The sequence below is a fragment of the Haliotis rubra genome, unplaced genomic scaffold (genome assembly GCF_003918875.1).
Source record: "Haliotis rubra isolate DU_JTF1 unplaced genomic scaffold, ASM391887v1 Scf656, whole genome shotgun sequence".
Taxonomy (NCBI): Eukaryota; Metazoa; Mollusca; class Gastropoda; order Lepetellida; family Haliotidae; genus Haliotis; species Haliotis rubra.
The window spans coordinates 350758-368733 of record NW_025767364.1 but is presented as its reverse complement, the minus strand read 5'-3'; the positions used below and the strand labels follow the sequence as shown (position 1 = coordinate 368733).

Here is a 17976-nt window from a genome sequence, read left to right as displayed (position 1 = left end):
AGCACTGTAAGGGGTCTTGGAAAACTGATACAAGTTATGCTATTGTATCTATGTATGGTTTGTATATATTCAATTTTATCTCACTTTGATAAACATGATAAATACTTGATGAGTTGAAGTACAAAACACTCTTTTCAAAATATATTTGTCAACAGTTCTACTCTTGTGGACATATAAATCAAATTAAACTCATGAAGAATAGTGGTGGTCTGATTAATTGAAATAATCGATGATTGGTTGCAGTGATTGATCATGTGTTCTCATAATCGAACACAAACAATTCTGGAACACTTGTTTGCATTAATAATATTTTTCACAAGGCTGGTTTTGTCTGTGTCATTAAATTTACATTTCATAAGCACTACAAGCTCATTCCATGTCATGATTGAACTTATCTTAAAGACTTCAAGAAATTTATGTTCCTAACATACTTAACTAGTCATCCATTAAAGATGTGACATTTACAAATGCATTTTGTGCAATTTGCAAAAAAACCCCAAAACCCAAAGACCTATATGTTGAAAATTTCATAAATGACGCTAACTAATTATTTTCGATGATTGATTGGCTGTAATGAACCTATCATCAGTTATGAGATTTTAACCAATTCCCAACATTAATGAAGAGATACAGTTAGATTCAACAATTACACAAGTGAACGCCCCTAGTATTTATTTAGAAACATAGAACGCCAACTAATGTATCCACAATCAAAACATACAGAGCAGCAGATGTTTAAACACACATCAACCGCCACATTTAATAGTCCGAAAAGTCCACTATGAAGCTTCAGAATGTATTCCTTGCATTTAAGCCAAACCAGTAACCCGAATCTAGTTTGTGATTGTTGAGAATAATGTAAACTTGGTGCTATCACTGCTATGAAGGTTGGAGCAAAAAGCGGACCCTCAGGAACATGGTAAGCGGAAGTTGTATGTGTATGGAATGAGGTGAAATAAGCATCCCAGCTTGTTGACATGTGATCGTCCAGCTACAATAAATATGACATTTAGAGAAACAAATATATACGTATCTATTGTCTGTCAACTTCACTTCAATATTGCTGTGAATGAAGTGGGAAGTCATAAATTATCGGTAACTCACTAACTGTCTTAAACGATTAGGACCCATACCATTTTGATACTGATTTTCAGGATCAAGTTAGGGTCGGCTTATCTATGAGATCGTCTTATCTACGGAAATATACAGGAACTAGTTCAACCCTGAGCTCAAACAAACAACAAATGTGATATTAGTTGTTGACAGTTACAGAAATCACCTGCAGGTAACCATGATGCTGATATTACCCAGGATTAGCAACAACAACATTTTGTTGGCGAGATATTTGTCTAGCATAACCATGATGGTAGGAGAGAATAAATCTTTTGTTTCAAACTGAATGTTGATGTATGAGAACAGAAAACTAATACAGTCAAAGATATTTTCCTGAGTATCAGTCATGTAAATAACAATCAATCCAAACAGCCAAACTCATAACTATAATTTCATAAATAATTATACCATGTAACACAACCACATCTGCCATTGTCTGCTAGGAAACATGGCAATAGAAACAGGTAATGAAACAGTCTCCAATATCATAGTATTCATATTCCTGAACGTGTCAAACATTTTGAAGCTATTTTCTTGTGATCAGCTGTAACCTAACCTACGTGCTTTGCCGTGAGAGGGGGGTCAACTGTTTCGTCTCGAAACAAGGACTGGTCCATCACGGAGCAAATTCTACTTTATCTCAAAGCAAGTGGGGAAGCTGTTTCGTCGTGGAATTGACATTTTCTTAAAAGTTTGGGGTTTTTTGGTGGCCATCTTGGATTTAGCCTCGTCCTGAGTTTGAGCTACCAACTTGAGATATCCATCATCCTTTTTTATATATAGAGACATAATGGAATATAAAAAGCACTAAAACTTTTGGTCCCTCTGAATGGTACCAATATGTCAATTTTCAGCTCCTGGCTCAAGGCTAAATGCATCAACTTCGAGAGGAGACAACTTGCCCCTCTAAATTTTCACTAGACTACATTGGTCTATCCTAGCTATACCTGGTATATTGAAACAATGGTTTTATACCACTTTTAGCAATATTCCAGCAATATCACGGCGGGGGACACCAGAAATTGGCTTCACATATGTACCACTGACTGAGTTTGGTTTTATACCACTTTTAGCAATATTCCAGCATATATCACTGACTGCGGCAATATTCCAGCAATATCACGGGGGGGACACCAGAAATGGGCTTCACACATTGTACCCATGTGGGGATTCGAACCCGGGTCTTCGGCATGACGAGCCAACGCTTTAACCACTAGGCTACCCCACCGCCCCCACATATGTACCATGTGGGGTATCGAACCGGGTCTTTGGTGTGACGAACTAATGCACTAACCACCTGGCTACCCCACAGCCCAGTATGTTGATACAACCCAAAAGACAAGCAATATAATGACTGATTCTTTGGGCTGTTATGATTCAATCATGTATTCAGTGAATCAAACCATATCCCTTCATGAAACCATTACCTTTTTCCTGATCACTGGAATTAATATTCAAGACTTTGTGAAAAGGAGTGTGTTTACTTGAAGTTTATCAATCAAATCTATGTATGCAAAATGGAATAATGCAAGTCAGACAGTTTAACAGTCAACAGCCTTATCAATTGAATATGAAACTAAGATGGTCAGTATGGTTACTGGTCATTGTCATGATAAATGAACACAGTCCACATGGTTAACTCAAAACATGAATATCTTTTATAATTTTTTGGTTATTATTCCACTGAATACAATGAATAATACATCAACCTCTGTTTTGTTATTGTATCTGTTAACCAATATTCGTACTCATTACTCAAGTATCATATTCACCTCACAGTAGATTTGTTGCGACAGTACTGATCAAATCAATGAATATTTAGCATTGGGGTAGCCTAGTAGTTAAAGCATTCGCTTGTAATGCTGAAGGCCCGGGTTTGATTCCCCACATGGATACAATGTGTGAAGCCCATTTCTGTTGTCCCCTGCCGTTATATTGCTGGAATATTGCTAAAAACGTTGTAAAACTCACTTTAAACCTAGGTACAGTACGGATCATGCAGATTACCCAGCTGACCCTTAACACTGGTTAAGTGTATTCCTTATATAGACATAAGTGTGCAGTAGTGTATTAATGTAAATCCTTTTTAACTTTGACACATCTGTGTTTGACTGTATTTTGAATGCCATGGGCACCGGTGCCAACCCAACACATATCCCTCACAACCTAGCTTGTCTTGGTATCCAATTATTAAAAAACGCCTGTGTAATATCAACATACACAGGTGGCACAAGTAAATCAGACCAGGATAATATATCATACTTGAATGTCAGGTTTTAGATCATGAAAATATTAATAAATATTGGTATTAGAAATAACACATAACAGGACTTGGTTACCAGTATCACAAAGGGGATGGCACTGCAGCCTTGAGCTTCCTAGTACTGTTGGAAATAGAAAAAAACTGTATTTTCTCATTTATCTCTACAATTTATGTAGTTGATAAGTGAAAGTGTGAAATATCTGTTTAACTAAGTTCGGCCTAACTACAGTCTCGGTGGTAGAGAGATCGGAAACGGAGATAAAGGACTTTACTGAGGGGAAATTAGTGCAGAAATGAGCAATGCGGGTTTTTTCTAAGTCCAAAAAGACCCATTTGGAACAGACCACGGCTTTATGCAAATTTGTGTGCGACAATATTGTATTACAAAGGACACTTATTAAATGCCCAATTTGAAATTAGACGTAAATTCATTATAAACGATAGCTTACGTAAAAAATAATAACTTTTATGCGGAAACTATTAAGGATGTAGCTACCATGCAGTCTCACTGTCACTATAAAAAGAAACAGATAGTATGCGGAAACTATTAAGGATGTAGCTACCATGCAGTCTCACTGTCACTATAAAAAGAAACAGATAGGAGGGGCCGTCTCAAAAGCAAAACCTGGGGTCGGGCTTGGGGATAGAGATATCAGCTAAGATAAGATAATCCTTTAGGGCAATTATACTGGGGAGGTACACGGCACGTCATAACAATTTACAAATAATATCCAGTCCTGTTGATCTTCGGGTGGTCATGCCACCTATATACTACGATGTGTTTCTATGGTTTTTGGGCATCATACTCTTTTACATATCACAACATAAACTATATGAAATTATATGAAAGAAAGACACGTAAGATGTTAATCAATAGATGAGACATAGTCAACACACATGAAAAAGCACAAAATATCTTTGAGATGACCCCTTGTGCCCGTAGGCAGCACGTGCATTTCATGCCAGGTGAGTTGACGGTCCGTCGTCATACCTGGCTGAGCGACCTAATTGCCATCTACAGTCTGATCTATTGTTTTCAGCAGCTATTCATATTTTTTCTAAGTTTTGCCCGATTTTGCGAGTAAACATGCTTTTCTGGATATCGTATTACGCATCCCACTGAACGCCCAGTTAGGCCGAAGTGGGTTATTTCGACATATGCTATTTGCAATTGTGTAAATTTTAGGGATACAGAGTAACAGCCTAAAAACAGTTTTTTTCTATTTTCGACAGTACTTTAGTTACTGACTGCGCTATTGTGGTTTGAAGTTACATTTATCAATCTGTCTTACAAATAAGGATATTTCTATAAATTGAATTGACATGCTGAATTAATGTTTAATTACTTTTATTAGGTTTGTTGTTTAACGCCGCATCCAGCAATATTACAGCTATATGGCAGCAATCTGTAAATAATCAAGTCTGGACCAGACAATCCAGTGATCAACAGCATAAGCATCAATCTGTGCATATATATATAATTATCTTCCATCTGCCATAAACATAACAGTATACAGTTATGATTCAAAGAAATCACTGATTAATCTTACTAAATCTTGTTATTAGGGGTTTTATATATTATGCTATGGTATATGGTGGCACGTGGTCCTGTGCTCAAAGCTCAGGTCACAAATCAATGAAGTTAAGCAGCGTCGAGCTCGGAGAGTCCTTGGATGGGTGACCGTGTTTGGCAGCTTGACTCCTGAGAGTTTCTAGGACTTGAGTCCTGCCCCACAACAAAGCACATGTGACACATGTGGTCTCACATTAGGCAAGTTCAAAATTTGTCCATGTTCACCCAGCAGGAAAATGGGTACCCGGTGGAAAAAAGTCATATGACTATAACCTTCTAGCGCCTAACAGGCAGCTTGGGTTATCCGGGGTGATAATGTGCTGTGCCTTGATTGTTAGCACTATGAGCATACCTAGTGTGGAGTTTGGCGCTATATAAATGGACACATTATTATTGTTATTATTATATTCATCAACAAACATTCAGCTCCAGATAACAAGGTTAACACTCAATAATGATGTTAAAATAATACATTAAACTTCTATTAGTCGCATACTGAGTACCGTAACAGTCTGTATACGTTCGTTTTGGATCGGAAATGCCCCGTTTTGTCCGCGAACAACCGATTTACGTCAATACCATCTGAGTTGTTCTTAGAATGCACTCGATCTACGAAGGAACAGAAAAAACCAAATTCCCAGATTATTAGACTACCAGGAATCATTCAAAATGACGGAATCGGGTCAGTCTGTGCTTAAACTCGTCTCTTAAAACGTTACAAACCGACCGATTTCCGATCCATCTGACAAATAAAAAGATTCCAAATGACAGTTCTGTACCTCCATTGAGAAAAAGTGATCTGAATAGATCCCAGCCGACGATTTTAGGAGTCTAATCGCATCTTTCTCGTCAAGCTCCGACATCAACATCAGGGTGGTAGCGACCTCTGTCGGTGAGCACCTGCTGAAGCGAGGGATCGATCCTTGAACAAAATAGAAAGGGAGAAATCATTGCAGTGCATTTGTCAGCTTAATCCACAGAAAACAATGAGGTTTAGCCATTGTGAAACAACGCCAATAGGTATATGATAAAAAAGATCTAAGAATTTAAGTAATGTTTTATCAGTTACTATATTATATACCATTTTGTCTATTTAATTTCTGTAAATATTAAATTTACAGCTTCAAGGCATAGAGTGTTGTACAACGGGCATGCAAAAAGTACATATGGTAGTAAAATATTTACACACAACTTCTCGATGAAAAAAACGTCATATTGTAAATGAAACTTTATAAATATATTAGCATTAAACAGAAACCTATAATTTCCTTTCCATTGTAGACAGGAACTAACGTTCGGACACCAAGACGTCTATCTCCCAGACCCAGTCTGTTATACTGACCCTGACACAAATACACACAATAGAGCCAACCAAAATCTGGAATGTGTAGCAAGTCCAGATTATTGCAGTTTTGGGACAAATGAAAGTTTCTGTATATGAAGTAAACATTACGAATATATTTTAGGAAATTTATTCCCCTGAAAAATATGTGTATTTCATAGGCGAGACTTTAATCTATCCTAGATAGAAGCAATAAAAATAAAATAAAATAAAAAAAAAAAAAAAATAAAAAAAAAAAAAAAAAAAAAAAATAAAAAAAAATAAAAAATAAAAAAAAAAATAAAAAAAAAATAAAAAAAAAAAAATAAATAACATAAACCTTCCCCAGCTTTGAAATTAATTATTGTTTTGTGCTCCATTTCGTTAGATGTTTTAGTTTGAAGACATATTTTTAAATAAACTATTTTGTATTTCAGAGACTTTAAGTTAACGTAGGTATATGCGCTGTGAGAAATTGACACAATGTCTCCATGTAATATTGTATAACTGTGACCTTGGTCAACATATCAAATTCTCATGGCAGAGTACAAGAAAAAGGTGTCCGTTTGACAAGAATAAAAATTTCCAAGATAGCAAAACGGATAGAGTTGAGTACTTCTCACTATTGAGATACTATGGAAATACTGACCATCCAAGTAGCCAACCGATAAAAAAACAGAGATGTTTCTTGATGTCCGTCAATTGAGGATCCAGAGAGGTTGAATTACGAAGGGAATGGAGGAGGGGGAGGGGGTTGGGGAGGGAAGAGTACGTCTTATACTTCAGACAAATGATGCCTAAAGGCGTCCTATGTCAATGTGCATCTTTTTTTCTTCAAAGTGCTTGATTCAGCCCCTCCGTATTGAGACATTAAACAAAGCGCCATATATCTGTCTCCACTCGACACGTGTATGGGGAGACACAGACGGACAGGACAGTGGGCGTGAAAACACCAACAGCTGTCCGTCGACATCGATTCCACTAAACAATGCCAATTTTGCACTCACGTGGCAGACATCCATCACCGCTAATCCATTTACTGCATACGCTGTATGGAGGACTGGTCATCCGGTCAGAGACCGCTATGGGCTTAAGAGATAGTGGCTGAATAGTGTTTTACGCCGCTGATGAAAAGGTGCGTATATGACTAACATCAACCTTGGTCCCAAACCAGGTTCCTGGGTTATATTTCCATTTGTGAGATCGATTGTTCCAGTCATAAACTGATTTGTTCATTTGTCACAGTCATATATACAGTAGGTGGATTGATACTACATGTATACTAATGCTAACTTATCGATATCATCATCATCATCATCATCATCATCATCATCATCATCATCATAACACATTTGTAATGCGCTGGTAGCCATGCAGTCCAGGAAGTTTTGTTCCAGGCCACTGGTGCTGCATAGGCAAAGGATCGGTTTCCATACTGCACTGTTCTTGTTTTAGAGACAAGCAGATTTTTATCTTGGGAACGGAGCGAAAGAGAAGACTTGTACAGAGAAAGAAGACTGGATAAATATGTCGGGGCAGTTCCAGACAGACAGCGGAAGACAAGGCAGAGGGGTTTAAACTGAATTCTGAAATCCACAGGCAACCGGTGTAGAAAGTATAGAATAGGAGTGATATGATATGATATGATATGATATGATATGATATGATATGATATGATAGCCAAAGTTATAGCTTCCGTGTAGTACTGTTATAGCACGGGTCGACTGATAACCATACCATATCAATATCTAACTGATATACATTGCAGGTAGATTGATACTAATGCTAACTTATCGATACTGGCCAAAGTTACAGCTTCCGCGTCGTACTGTTATCACACGGGTCGACTGATAACCATACCATATCAATATTTAAGTGATATACATTGCAGGTAGATTGATACTAATGCTAACTTATCGATACTGGCCAAAGTTACAGCTTCCGCGTCCTACTGTTATCACACGGGTCGACTGATAACCATACCATATCAATGGTGAACTGATATAGGTGGATTGATATTCCCGGTGGACTGATATTCAACTTATGGCACTGGTGAACTGAATGTCATACAATAACGTCAGTGAACTGATAAAGGTAGACTGATGCTACTGCCATATCCCCGGGGGACTGATATTTAACTTATGGCACTAGTGAACTGATCCATGAATGTCATACAATAACGTCAGTGAACTGATAAAGGTAGACTGATACTACTGCCATACCCCCGGGGACTGATATTCAACGTATGACGCTAGTGGACTGTTTACCACACGATTATGTCAGTGAAGTGATCATGTCGGCTGTTTGTACCCAACGCTATCGTATCAGTGACTCATGCAGTGATCCACGTGGATTGCCATACAGCATCGATTAACGTTAACGGGAAACACACACATCATAGGCTTGGGTTTGTAGCGTTGTAACAAGTGTACATGTCCCTTGATAGAATTATCATCCCGCTTTTGTATACTGAGGAAAAAAAGAAAACAAAACCCTCTAATGAAAGTTTCCATTAGCATTGATTCAGACTCTTTATTCTTCGCATCTAGCCTTGTTAAGTGACCGAGACAAGAGAAGTGCAGATATTCCACTGCAGCGGTGTACGACATGACCTTTCAGATAACACTTCCCGAATGCTACATTCCCCCGATTTTGACTCTTAAGTCATTCAGCGCCAGAACGTGGTATTCTATAGGTTGCGTCATTGTATCAATGTAATACTGTTCAACTGTTCAAACAGGGGCGTAGGAATATGGGGCTGGGGATTAGCCCTCCCCTATTTTCAAGACGAAACCATATCTACCTTACCATAACTACAATTTCATTTTGATTTTCAATACTTTTCATAAATTAGCTCCCCCGCTCTGAAAACCGTTCCTACGCCCCTGTCAAAGCAGCTTAAATCCCGTCACACTCACACATGATACTATATTTTATTCTTGTGTGGATCCAGAGTAAATTTGAATGTAGGTATGTATTAAATCTTTACAAGTCGGAGAGAGTGATAAATATATACTCTCCCAAAAAAGAAACGCATCATGAAAATAGCAATTTCATGTAGCAATGAATGAAAACGTGATTCATCTGACAAAAGGTTTTGCCATCCGTAAAATACCCGTATTTAACAGCATGATTTTCAATTTCGGCGTGTAGTGTCACAGAATACACAATTCACATGCAATGCACGTGAAAGTTGGCGATCAGATAGTCTCAATGATGGGTATAAAAGGTTGATCGCTGTCTGTCGATTATTCACTGTATTTGGAATATTATTGACGAACGCAAAATGCCACGTCTAAGTGAAGCCGACCGTCATATCGCCATTGGTTTGCTTGAAGCTGGCCAGTCTCAACGTGCAGTTGCCCGACGCATGAATGTTCACCAAAGCACCATTTCACGGCTCTGGGAGAGATATCGCCGGCAGAATGCGGTAGCAGATGCCCCTCGTAGTGGGCGACCTCGAGCGACCACTGCGGCGCAGGATCGCTACATCCGGGTACATCACCTGCGTCATCGAACAGCTACGGCGACCAGTACCGCTCGACAAATACCCGGATTGAGGAGGCTTTCTGCACAGACCGTCAGGAACAGGTTGAGAGAGGCTGGTTTACGTGCCAGAAGACCTTATTTTGGCCCTGTGCTTCGACAACAACATCGTCTACATCGAGTTCAATGGTGCACCAACGTTCAGGCCTGGAATCTACCGAATTGTCGTAGAATCTGGTTCAGTGATGAATCACGATATCTACTGGAACGACGCGATGGAAAAATGCGGGTGTACAGACGTCGACGTGAACGTTTCGCCGACGCTTGCGTTCCCCAGGTGGACAGATTCGGCCGGGGCAGTGTTATGATGTAGGGAGCGATCATCTGCCGTAGGAGAAGTGATTTGGTGATGATCCAGGGCAACCTGACAGCTCAACGGTACTGTGACGAAATCCTACGCCCACACCTCCTTCCAATCATTGATCGCCAGAGGGAGTTGTTTCAATAGGAAAATGCCAGGCCCCACACAGCACGTCACACTAGAGACTTCCTCCAGAACCACAACATCAATGTGCTCCCCTGGCCCTCAAGATCACCGGACTTAAACCCGATCGAACATCTGTGGGGTGCCCTGGACAGACGGGTGCGACGCCTTAACCCTCAGCCCCAGACACTTCAGCAACTCGCACAGGCACTACAGGCAGAGTGGGCTGCGATTGGGCAACACGAGATTCTGAGAGGCGATGCCGTGCAGTTCTGGGTGCCCACGGTGGTCACACGAGGTATTGACTTCAGTGCCACCACACGTCTCCATGTGACACTCAAACTGACTTTCCTCGAGTTGGTGCAAAAGACGGATAAGTCTGCATTCCCAGTGTGCAATTTCGCTATATTTCATTGACTCATAAAGCCTACAAGATGTTTCAAAATAAACATAAAGATACAGTTGAAATTCCTATGTGCGTTTCTTTTTTGGGAGAGTATATATATATAAAATGACCCCATGTCACTAGACAGTCGGGCCAGTGTCGACTGTGGGGATTTACTGTCCCGTCTGGATTTTCACTAACCACTGGCTTGAGTGTGTGCGCGTGCGTGCGTGCGTGCGTGCGTGCTTGTGTGTGTGTGTGGTGGTTTTTTAAGGCTAACACCGTACAAGACTATATCTGTGATTGAGTGTAAATGCCCTTTCTAACAGCACCTCATAGAAAATATAGCATCGGCAGCGGGTCAGCTTGTGCCAGTGTGCGAAATAGTTCCCAAATTTTGCTAGCCAGTAGCATGATATAAAAGTATATTATAAGGGACCGTTCATAATTTATATTTATGGCTAGGGGTGTGGGTGTGGCTGGGTGGTGGGGGTGATGATGATTTTTATGGAGAAGCATGTACAATATGAATGACACACACACACACACACACACACACACACACACACACACACACACACACACACACACACACACACACACACACACACACACACACACACACTCAAAGTATATGTACAAAATAAGTGACCCCCTCTGCATGTCATGTACAAAATCAATAGCGGGCTAGTGGCTATTTCGCACACTGGCTTGAGCGGGAAGAAAGGTCAATGCAGTGAAGAGATGTTTACCCCTTTAAATGAAGTCCACAATTAGGCGTGTGGTGCTGTCAAACCAAAAAACATTCAGGTCCTACCGAGATAATTCCCACACACAATCATTGGTTCCTGGTACACGCAGGGGACACAACTCTGTACAACTTAATTAATCGCCTCAGACAGTTGTACCATCACGCTGTCGAATAATATGATGTTTGTTTCTTTGTTGGTTGTTTAAAGTCGCACTCTGTACTTCAGCCTCCTCTGCTGAAGTCACTTATCAAATATCCAATGTACGTCAACCTTGCTAATTGTATATACTCACTATGCAGCAATGTATATATTCTCCTTGTTTCAAATTGTTGTATCACTTGCTTGATAACGGTGTTAGAACCTACACCGAAGTGGCACTCATTGCAATAAAGAAGTTGACCGTCCATAGAACTTGGTTTTCCTTAATCCAGTGATCATCAGCATGAGCATCGATCTACGCAATTGGGATAAGATGGCATGTGTCAACCACCACCCGATCCCGTTAGTCGCCTCTTACGACAAGCATGGGCTACTCAAGTCTTCATCGGTGTTGGATAAAATGAACACGAGTATATATGTAGTATAACAAACATCACAGCCATATAACACTGTCATCTATCGCTGCTTGAACAAACTGATAATATGCGTTGTTACTGGATGTTACGCTCAAGAATATTATTAAAGGTCTGTAAGCCAGATAATATTGATTACACTTCCATTTACAAACTATCTAATTATTCATTGACGTAAGCGCTCTACATGCCGCACGTCGAGATCCCCGATTGCTTGCTGTTTTTCTTTGTTTTATGAGGATTGGCATCATCGTTGCAAATGTCATTTTTGTACCAGCACATGTGATGCTCAAACAAAGTCATCGGTGCTTTTTAGATGTCTTTATATGTTATACGATCGATGAATTATAGAGTTTATTTAAAATATGGATTCAACGTCGCTTTGAAAGAAAAACGAAATTGAATTCATAAACTAACCTTGTCAAGTCTGAGAACGCCCTGCACTGAACGATTATTATACATTTCATATCAGTGAACGGTGTGTCTGGCTTTCACGTAAAATATTTTTTATTAAAACTTGACTAAAAACATTCTCATTCCTTAAAAACGGTACTTAAACATTGCAACCTACCCATAAATGTGTTCATGAATATTTTAGGTCACAAGGTCAGTGATAGAAAGTTGAATCGTGACAACATACAATATATTCTTTATTTATCCTCCAAGTCGGGAGAGTACAAAGAACGGGTTGAAACAGGTAATATTTACACCACTCTCACATCATTACGGGGCACGTCTCTCAGATAGCTGGATGCACTGCTTAGTGCTGTGTGACTTCAGATGAATGTACCTTACACCCGCACTGGTAAATGTTCTCTGGTCTTCCTCATTCAGTCCATATTGGGGTCTGCATGACGGGAGACACAACACCATCTCAATGTCTGACATGTTGTTCAACCATACACTGAAGCCCACAGGGCCAATATTAATTACCAACAAAATATAACACGTGTGTTGATAGTGGGATCCTGCAAGCAGACCTTCGACACTGCCACATCTGTCTGAGTGAGTGAGTGAGTTTAGTTTTACGCCGCACTCAGCAATATTCCAGCTATATGTCGGTGGTCTGTATATAATCGAGTCTGGACCAGACAATCCAGTGATCAACAGCATGAGCATCGATCTACGTCATCGGGAACATGTGTCAACCGAGTCTGCGAGCCTGACCACCCGATCCCGTTAGTCGCCTCTTACGACAAGCATGGGTTACTGAGGATCAATATTCTAACCCGGACCTTCACGGGATCCCGTAAGTCGCCTCTTCGACAAGCATGGGTTACTGAAGATCAATATTCTAACCCGGACCTTCATGGGATACATCTGTCTGAACCAAGACGGATATCTAAATTAAACTGTGATCAGTTCTCTACGTTATTTAGGTGTTTGTGAACTCAGAAAATACCTAAGTGGTCCTTTTTCTGCACATCTATCCAGAAAAGATTCCGTCGCAAAACCTACATATCATATGTGGAATGGTTTCGTTCACCGACAGTGTGAGTTTGGTTTAATGGAGCTTAGCAGTTATTCACGTACGGCAGAATTTAGGTTAATGCGGGAAGAAAAAACAAAGCAATACATCATCTGTGGAGACCCACGTGGATGTGTGCTGACAGATCAAGGCTGAACACAGGATTGGAAACCCACGATGGACGTCCAGGCAAGACTAAGGGAGCGACAGTGAGTCTCGGTGCCTTCCACCAGAAGGCCATTCGTGCGTCTTATATTCCAAGAAAACAATTCTCAGCAGAGTGTCTGGTTTCACCATTATCCTATATCGATGCTTGGTCAAGGACGAACACATGAAGTACGTGAGTCAGTTGCCACAGTGAAACAATAGATCATAAGTACAGTGTGACAATCGCCATCATATCTGTAGCCAAAACAGAGTGAAACACGCCACAGGGTCATTCGTCGAGTCCACGGCCATGAGACATGCGAGATTAAGTCGTTAACTGCGCACTCAGCTTTTTCCTCAGGAAACCCTGTTCCATACACAACATACTTCAGCAGTATCACATTCTTCATCAACGCTGCGTATCGATGACAAAATATCGATTACTAATTTAAAATAACGTGAGACTCTCGTTCTGAAAGAAAAGCTGTTTTGTGCGTCATGCCCGTGTTAATTGTTACCTTGTTCAAATCATACTGATACCCATGATAACAAGGTGTCAATTCCTGCGCTAATTAGAACAGAATTGTGTGTTAATTAGGCAAGATGATTATCTTTCGGAAGTGTATGGAATATGGTTTTCAACTCGCGTGTCGCAAGAATTTGATGAGCTGGTTACAAGACCTGTCAATGTATGGTGCATCGCCTTTCAGCTTTAATGCTCGTGAGAGAGAACTAGAGATTTTGTCCATTATTTTATCTTGTTTCCGGTCGACATAATCAACCCAGTTTGTGTCAACGGGCGAGAAATCATAGAATCTTTACAGAGAAAATGCACGGAATGGTTCGGTGCTCGTGATGTCAATGGTGATTGTCAGCTCAAGATTCTACTAATCAAACCGAAACATGAGTCATTAACCTATTCAGACAATGACCTACTTTTCAGCCGATCCGAATTTTCTCCTGTGAAAGTGAAAATAGACATCACAAACAACTATGGTTACACTGAATTCCAATTCCTTGTTTCATAAGAAAATGGTATTTACAGATGAAGTTTAATTTTAAACTTTAATAACATCGTATTTCTATATTTTATGGTGAGGTGTAGGCAGCATGACGTTAACTAAGACGTCACAGACTGCCCCTGTTTGATGATGTCGTAAAATGATTCACAATGCATTTAGCTCACTGATTACACCTGTTATGTGTTTTTTTCGGCTTATTCAGAGTACTTCTGTAACGCACAATGTGATTGATAATATATCAATTCCGTACCAGACCGCCAGACTTTTCTAGGGGGAAAGCCTCGTTTTGAGAATTCAAGGATTTCCATGTTTCCGTTTGTCAGCGCTCGCTGTACGACAGAGCACGCTGCACGACGTGTTTGCAAGGATAAGAAGGAGCGTAATGTTGCAATATACAAGTGTTAGATGTATCAAATAATATTGATTTATGTGTCCAGTTAAATGAGTTGGTCTCAAAATTCTGGACTGGTTATTGTACTACGTTGCGCAACAGGACGGAACCCAGTCAACAGGAAACGAGACCGTTGTGTAATCAATGTTTTGACTTGACTGTCTTTTGTCACAAAGATCGAATATTCAAGAGTGCGGACTTAAACAACACACAAACAACATGAAAAGAGACCTGACAGTAGCTTAAACAACATATTGTTTGTTTGTTTGTTTAACTTTATAGTCAGTATTCCAGATATCTTCTGGCAGTGGGTTCACAATCGAGTCTCGGCCACACAAACTTTTGATATTATAAGCGATGTCCCTAGAAGTGTATGCACGATAACGTGAATAGAACCCAATTAGTGAACCCTAGACAAGAATAGTGTGCGAAAGACAAGTTCCACCCCGGAACAGATAATTTTGGGTCATTCGGAGCACGTCATTTATCACATAATTTCTACCTCTGATTGAAGGGGCGGTGGGGTAGCCTAGTGGTTAAAGCGTTCGCTCGTCATGCCGAAAATACGGGTTCGATTCCCCACATGGGTAGAACTAAACTAACGCTTAGTCCCTGAATACATATATAATTTTGATAGTAACAAATAAACCCATTTAAATTGAAAAGGAGCCCCAGTTAATTGGGAGCTGGACTTGCTTCGTTTTGGCTTTAGCATTGCAGTGATGGTTAGGCAGTAGAGAAAATAATGTGGTTCAGGGGCTGTGAGACAGACTAGGGTACAATGTGTGAAGCCCATTTCTGGTGTGCCCCGCCGTGATATTGCTGGAATATTGCTCAAAGCGGCGTAAAACTAACCTCACACACACTCGAGCACACCTCTGATTGAAACAAACATACAGAAATATTTTCTTCAAGTGAATTTGATTCCAGTTAGCTTTAAGATATTAATCAATGTTTCACATTCAGCTCTGCAGGTTACATTCCAGCCGCACAACAGGCGTCTCGATATGCTGGTCTTGTTGTTTAACGTGCAGGTTCTAAAGCACCTAATGATCAATATCTTTAACGGCGGGAGATACAGTTTGTTGATAGCAACCACGGTATTACATTACGTAATGATATCATGGGCCACTTATCAATAATAATCTATCATCTTGTGTCACACGACAGGCCAATACACGTCACCCGGTATTTCAATACGAGATTGATACCGTCGTAACTCCCCCAATCGCTGAAGAAGGCTATTCGCAGGGAATTGCTGGTGCTGAATAGCATGCAATAAAACTGTATAGTGGATGTATGATATTACTGGAGTTCTGGAGGAAACAATTACGTGCACGGTCGTCTTCCAATAAGGATTACGTCTGGATCATTACGGGCTATAAAGCAACGTAAATAGTTTGACAGGTGTTTGTAAATCACCTGTTAATGGACTTGGATGGCTGAAGCTCGGGATCAGCTTTTAAGTCGGGGTTGGGAAAGGTGTGGTTCGTGATGTGTGCTCGTGCCCGCGCGCGTGTATGACTGTTTTAGGACGTGCATGGTGTGAGCAGGGAGGTGTGTGGTATGTGTGTCTTTTGTGATGTGTGCACGTGTCCGCTCCGTGTGTATGTGAGTGTGTTAGGACGTGCATGGTGTGAGAGGGGAAGTGTGTGGTATGTGGGTCTTTTGTGATGTGTTCACGTGCCCGCGCGCGTGTGTATATGAGTGTGTTAGTGAGTGCATGGTGTGAGAGGGGAAGTGTGTGGTATGTTTGTCTTTTGTGATGTGTGCACGTGGCCGTGCGCGTGAATGTATGAGTGTTCACAGGGGCGTGTCACGCTTAGAAACAGCGTTAGAAAGACATATAGGTATATAGACCTGCTCTAGTACTACCTTTCCTTTTATATAGTACTAGGGTAGGGTCTATATACCTATATGTCTTTCTAACGCTGTTTCTAAGCGTGACACGCCCCTGTGTGAGTGTTAGGGCGTGCTTACTGTGAGGGGGGAGGTGGTTGGTATGTGTGTAGAAAAATAACCTTTGTATCTTCATACTATATATCATTTAAACGGTTGAATCTCGGCCATGGTTGATCACTGGATTGTCTGGTCCCGACTCGATTATTTACAGACCGCCGCCATATAGCTGGGATATTGCTGAGTGCGGCGTAAAAATAAACTCACTCACTCACTCACTCGGCCATGTAAACCAGCCATTGCCTAGTCAACGTATCGCGACGCCTGGGTGTTAGACAATCAGTCCGTCTGGTCACTTGATTGTCTGATCCAGACTTGATTATTTACAGACTGCCGCCATATACCTGGAATATTGCCGAGTGCGGTGTTAATCAACAGACCAACCAACCACATCTTGACCAACTAAATATATCCTTAGTGTCTCGCACGGCTCTTGTGACAAACATGTGTTACCCGGACCTGTTTGGATCTCCTTAAACCCTACATTCTTCTCAAGCTAACATACAGTAGACTAGTGGGGTTCCGATGATCGAAAAAAATCGAAAATCGATCGAAAGAAGGATTAAAAGTGATTATCGATTGTAAAAAAATTATTTTTGATTAATCGGAATTTTGTTGTTTTTGTATAACACCCTTGAATTAAGTATACTAACCATTTAATTTGATGAATATTCACGAACAAACATGCGCTCAACAGCGTAAAGCTATGCGCATTGTAAAATTTTAACCACTTTTACTGTTTAATTACAATTCCAGTGTCTTACTTGCATGCGTGCATATCATTGCACAGTATTAGTTATAAAAAAAAACCAATTAGAAAAAAACTTGGGAAAAACCCTTAAAACTGGTGATTACAATAAAAATGTATATATTTCGATTATAATTGATAATCGTTCACCACAAGTCCTCCGATAATCGATAGTGGATTTAGTTTCCGATTCCCAACACTACAGTAGACTACTTGTAAAACGAACACACTTAGAACCAACATTTCTGTCCCGGTCACTTGCTGAATACTGCTTTTTTCTTTTCTTTTTATG

At 40.3% G+C, this 17976-nt stretch overlaps 1 protein-coding gene across 1 annotated transcript in view; it reads right to left on the bottom strand.

Moving 5' to 3' along the window:
- Positions 1-17976, bottom strand: part of LOC124257298 — an 88733-nt gene that overhangs the window by 29154 nt on the left and 41603 nt on the right. Inside the window, exon 2 of the mRNA XM_046691311.1 lies at positions 5729-5871. Within this exon, the coding sequence (XP_046547267.1) occupies positions 5729-5871 (143 nt within the window). The remainder of the gene's footprint in view (positions 1-5728; positions 5872-17976) is intronic.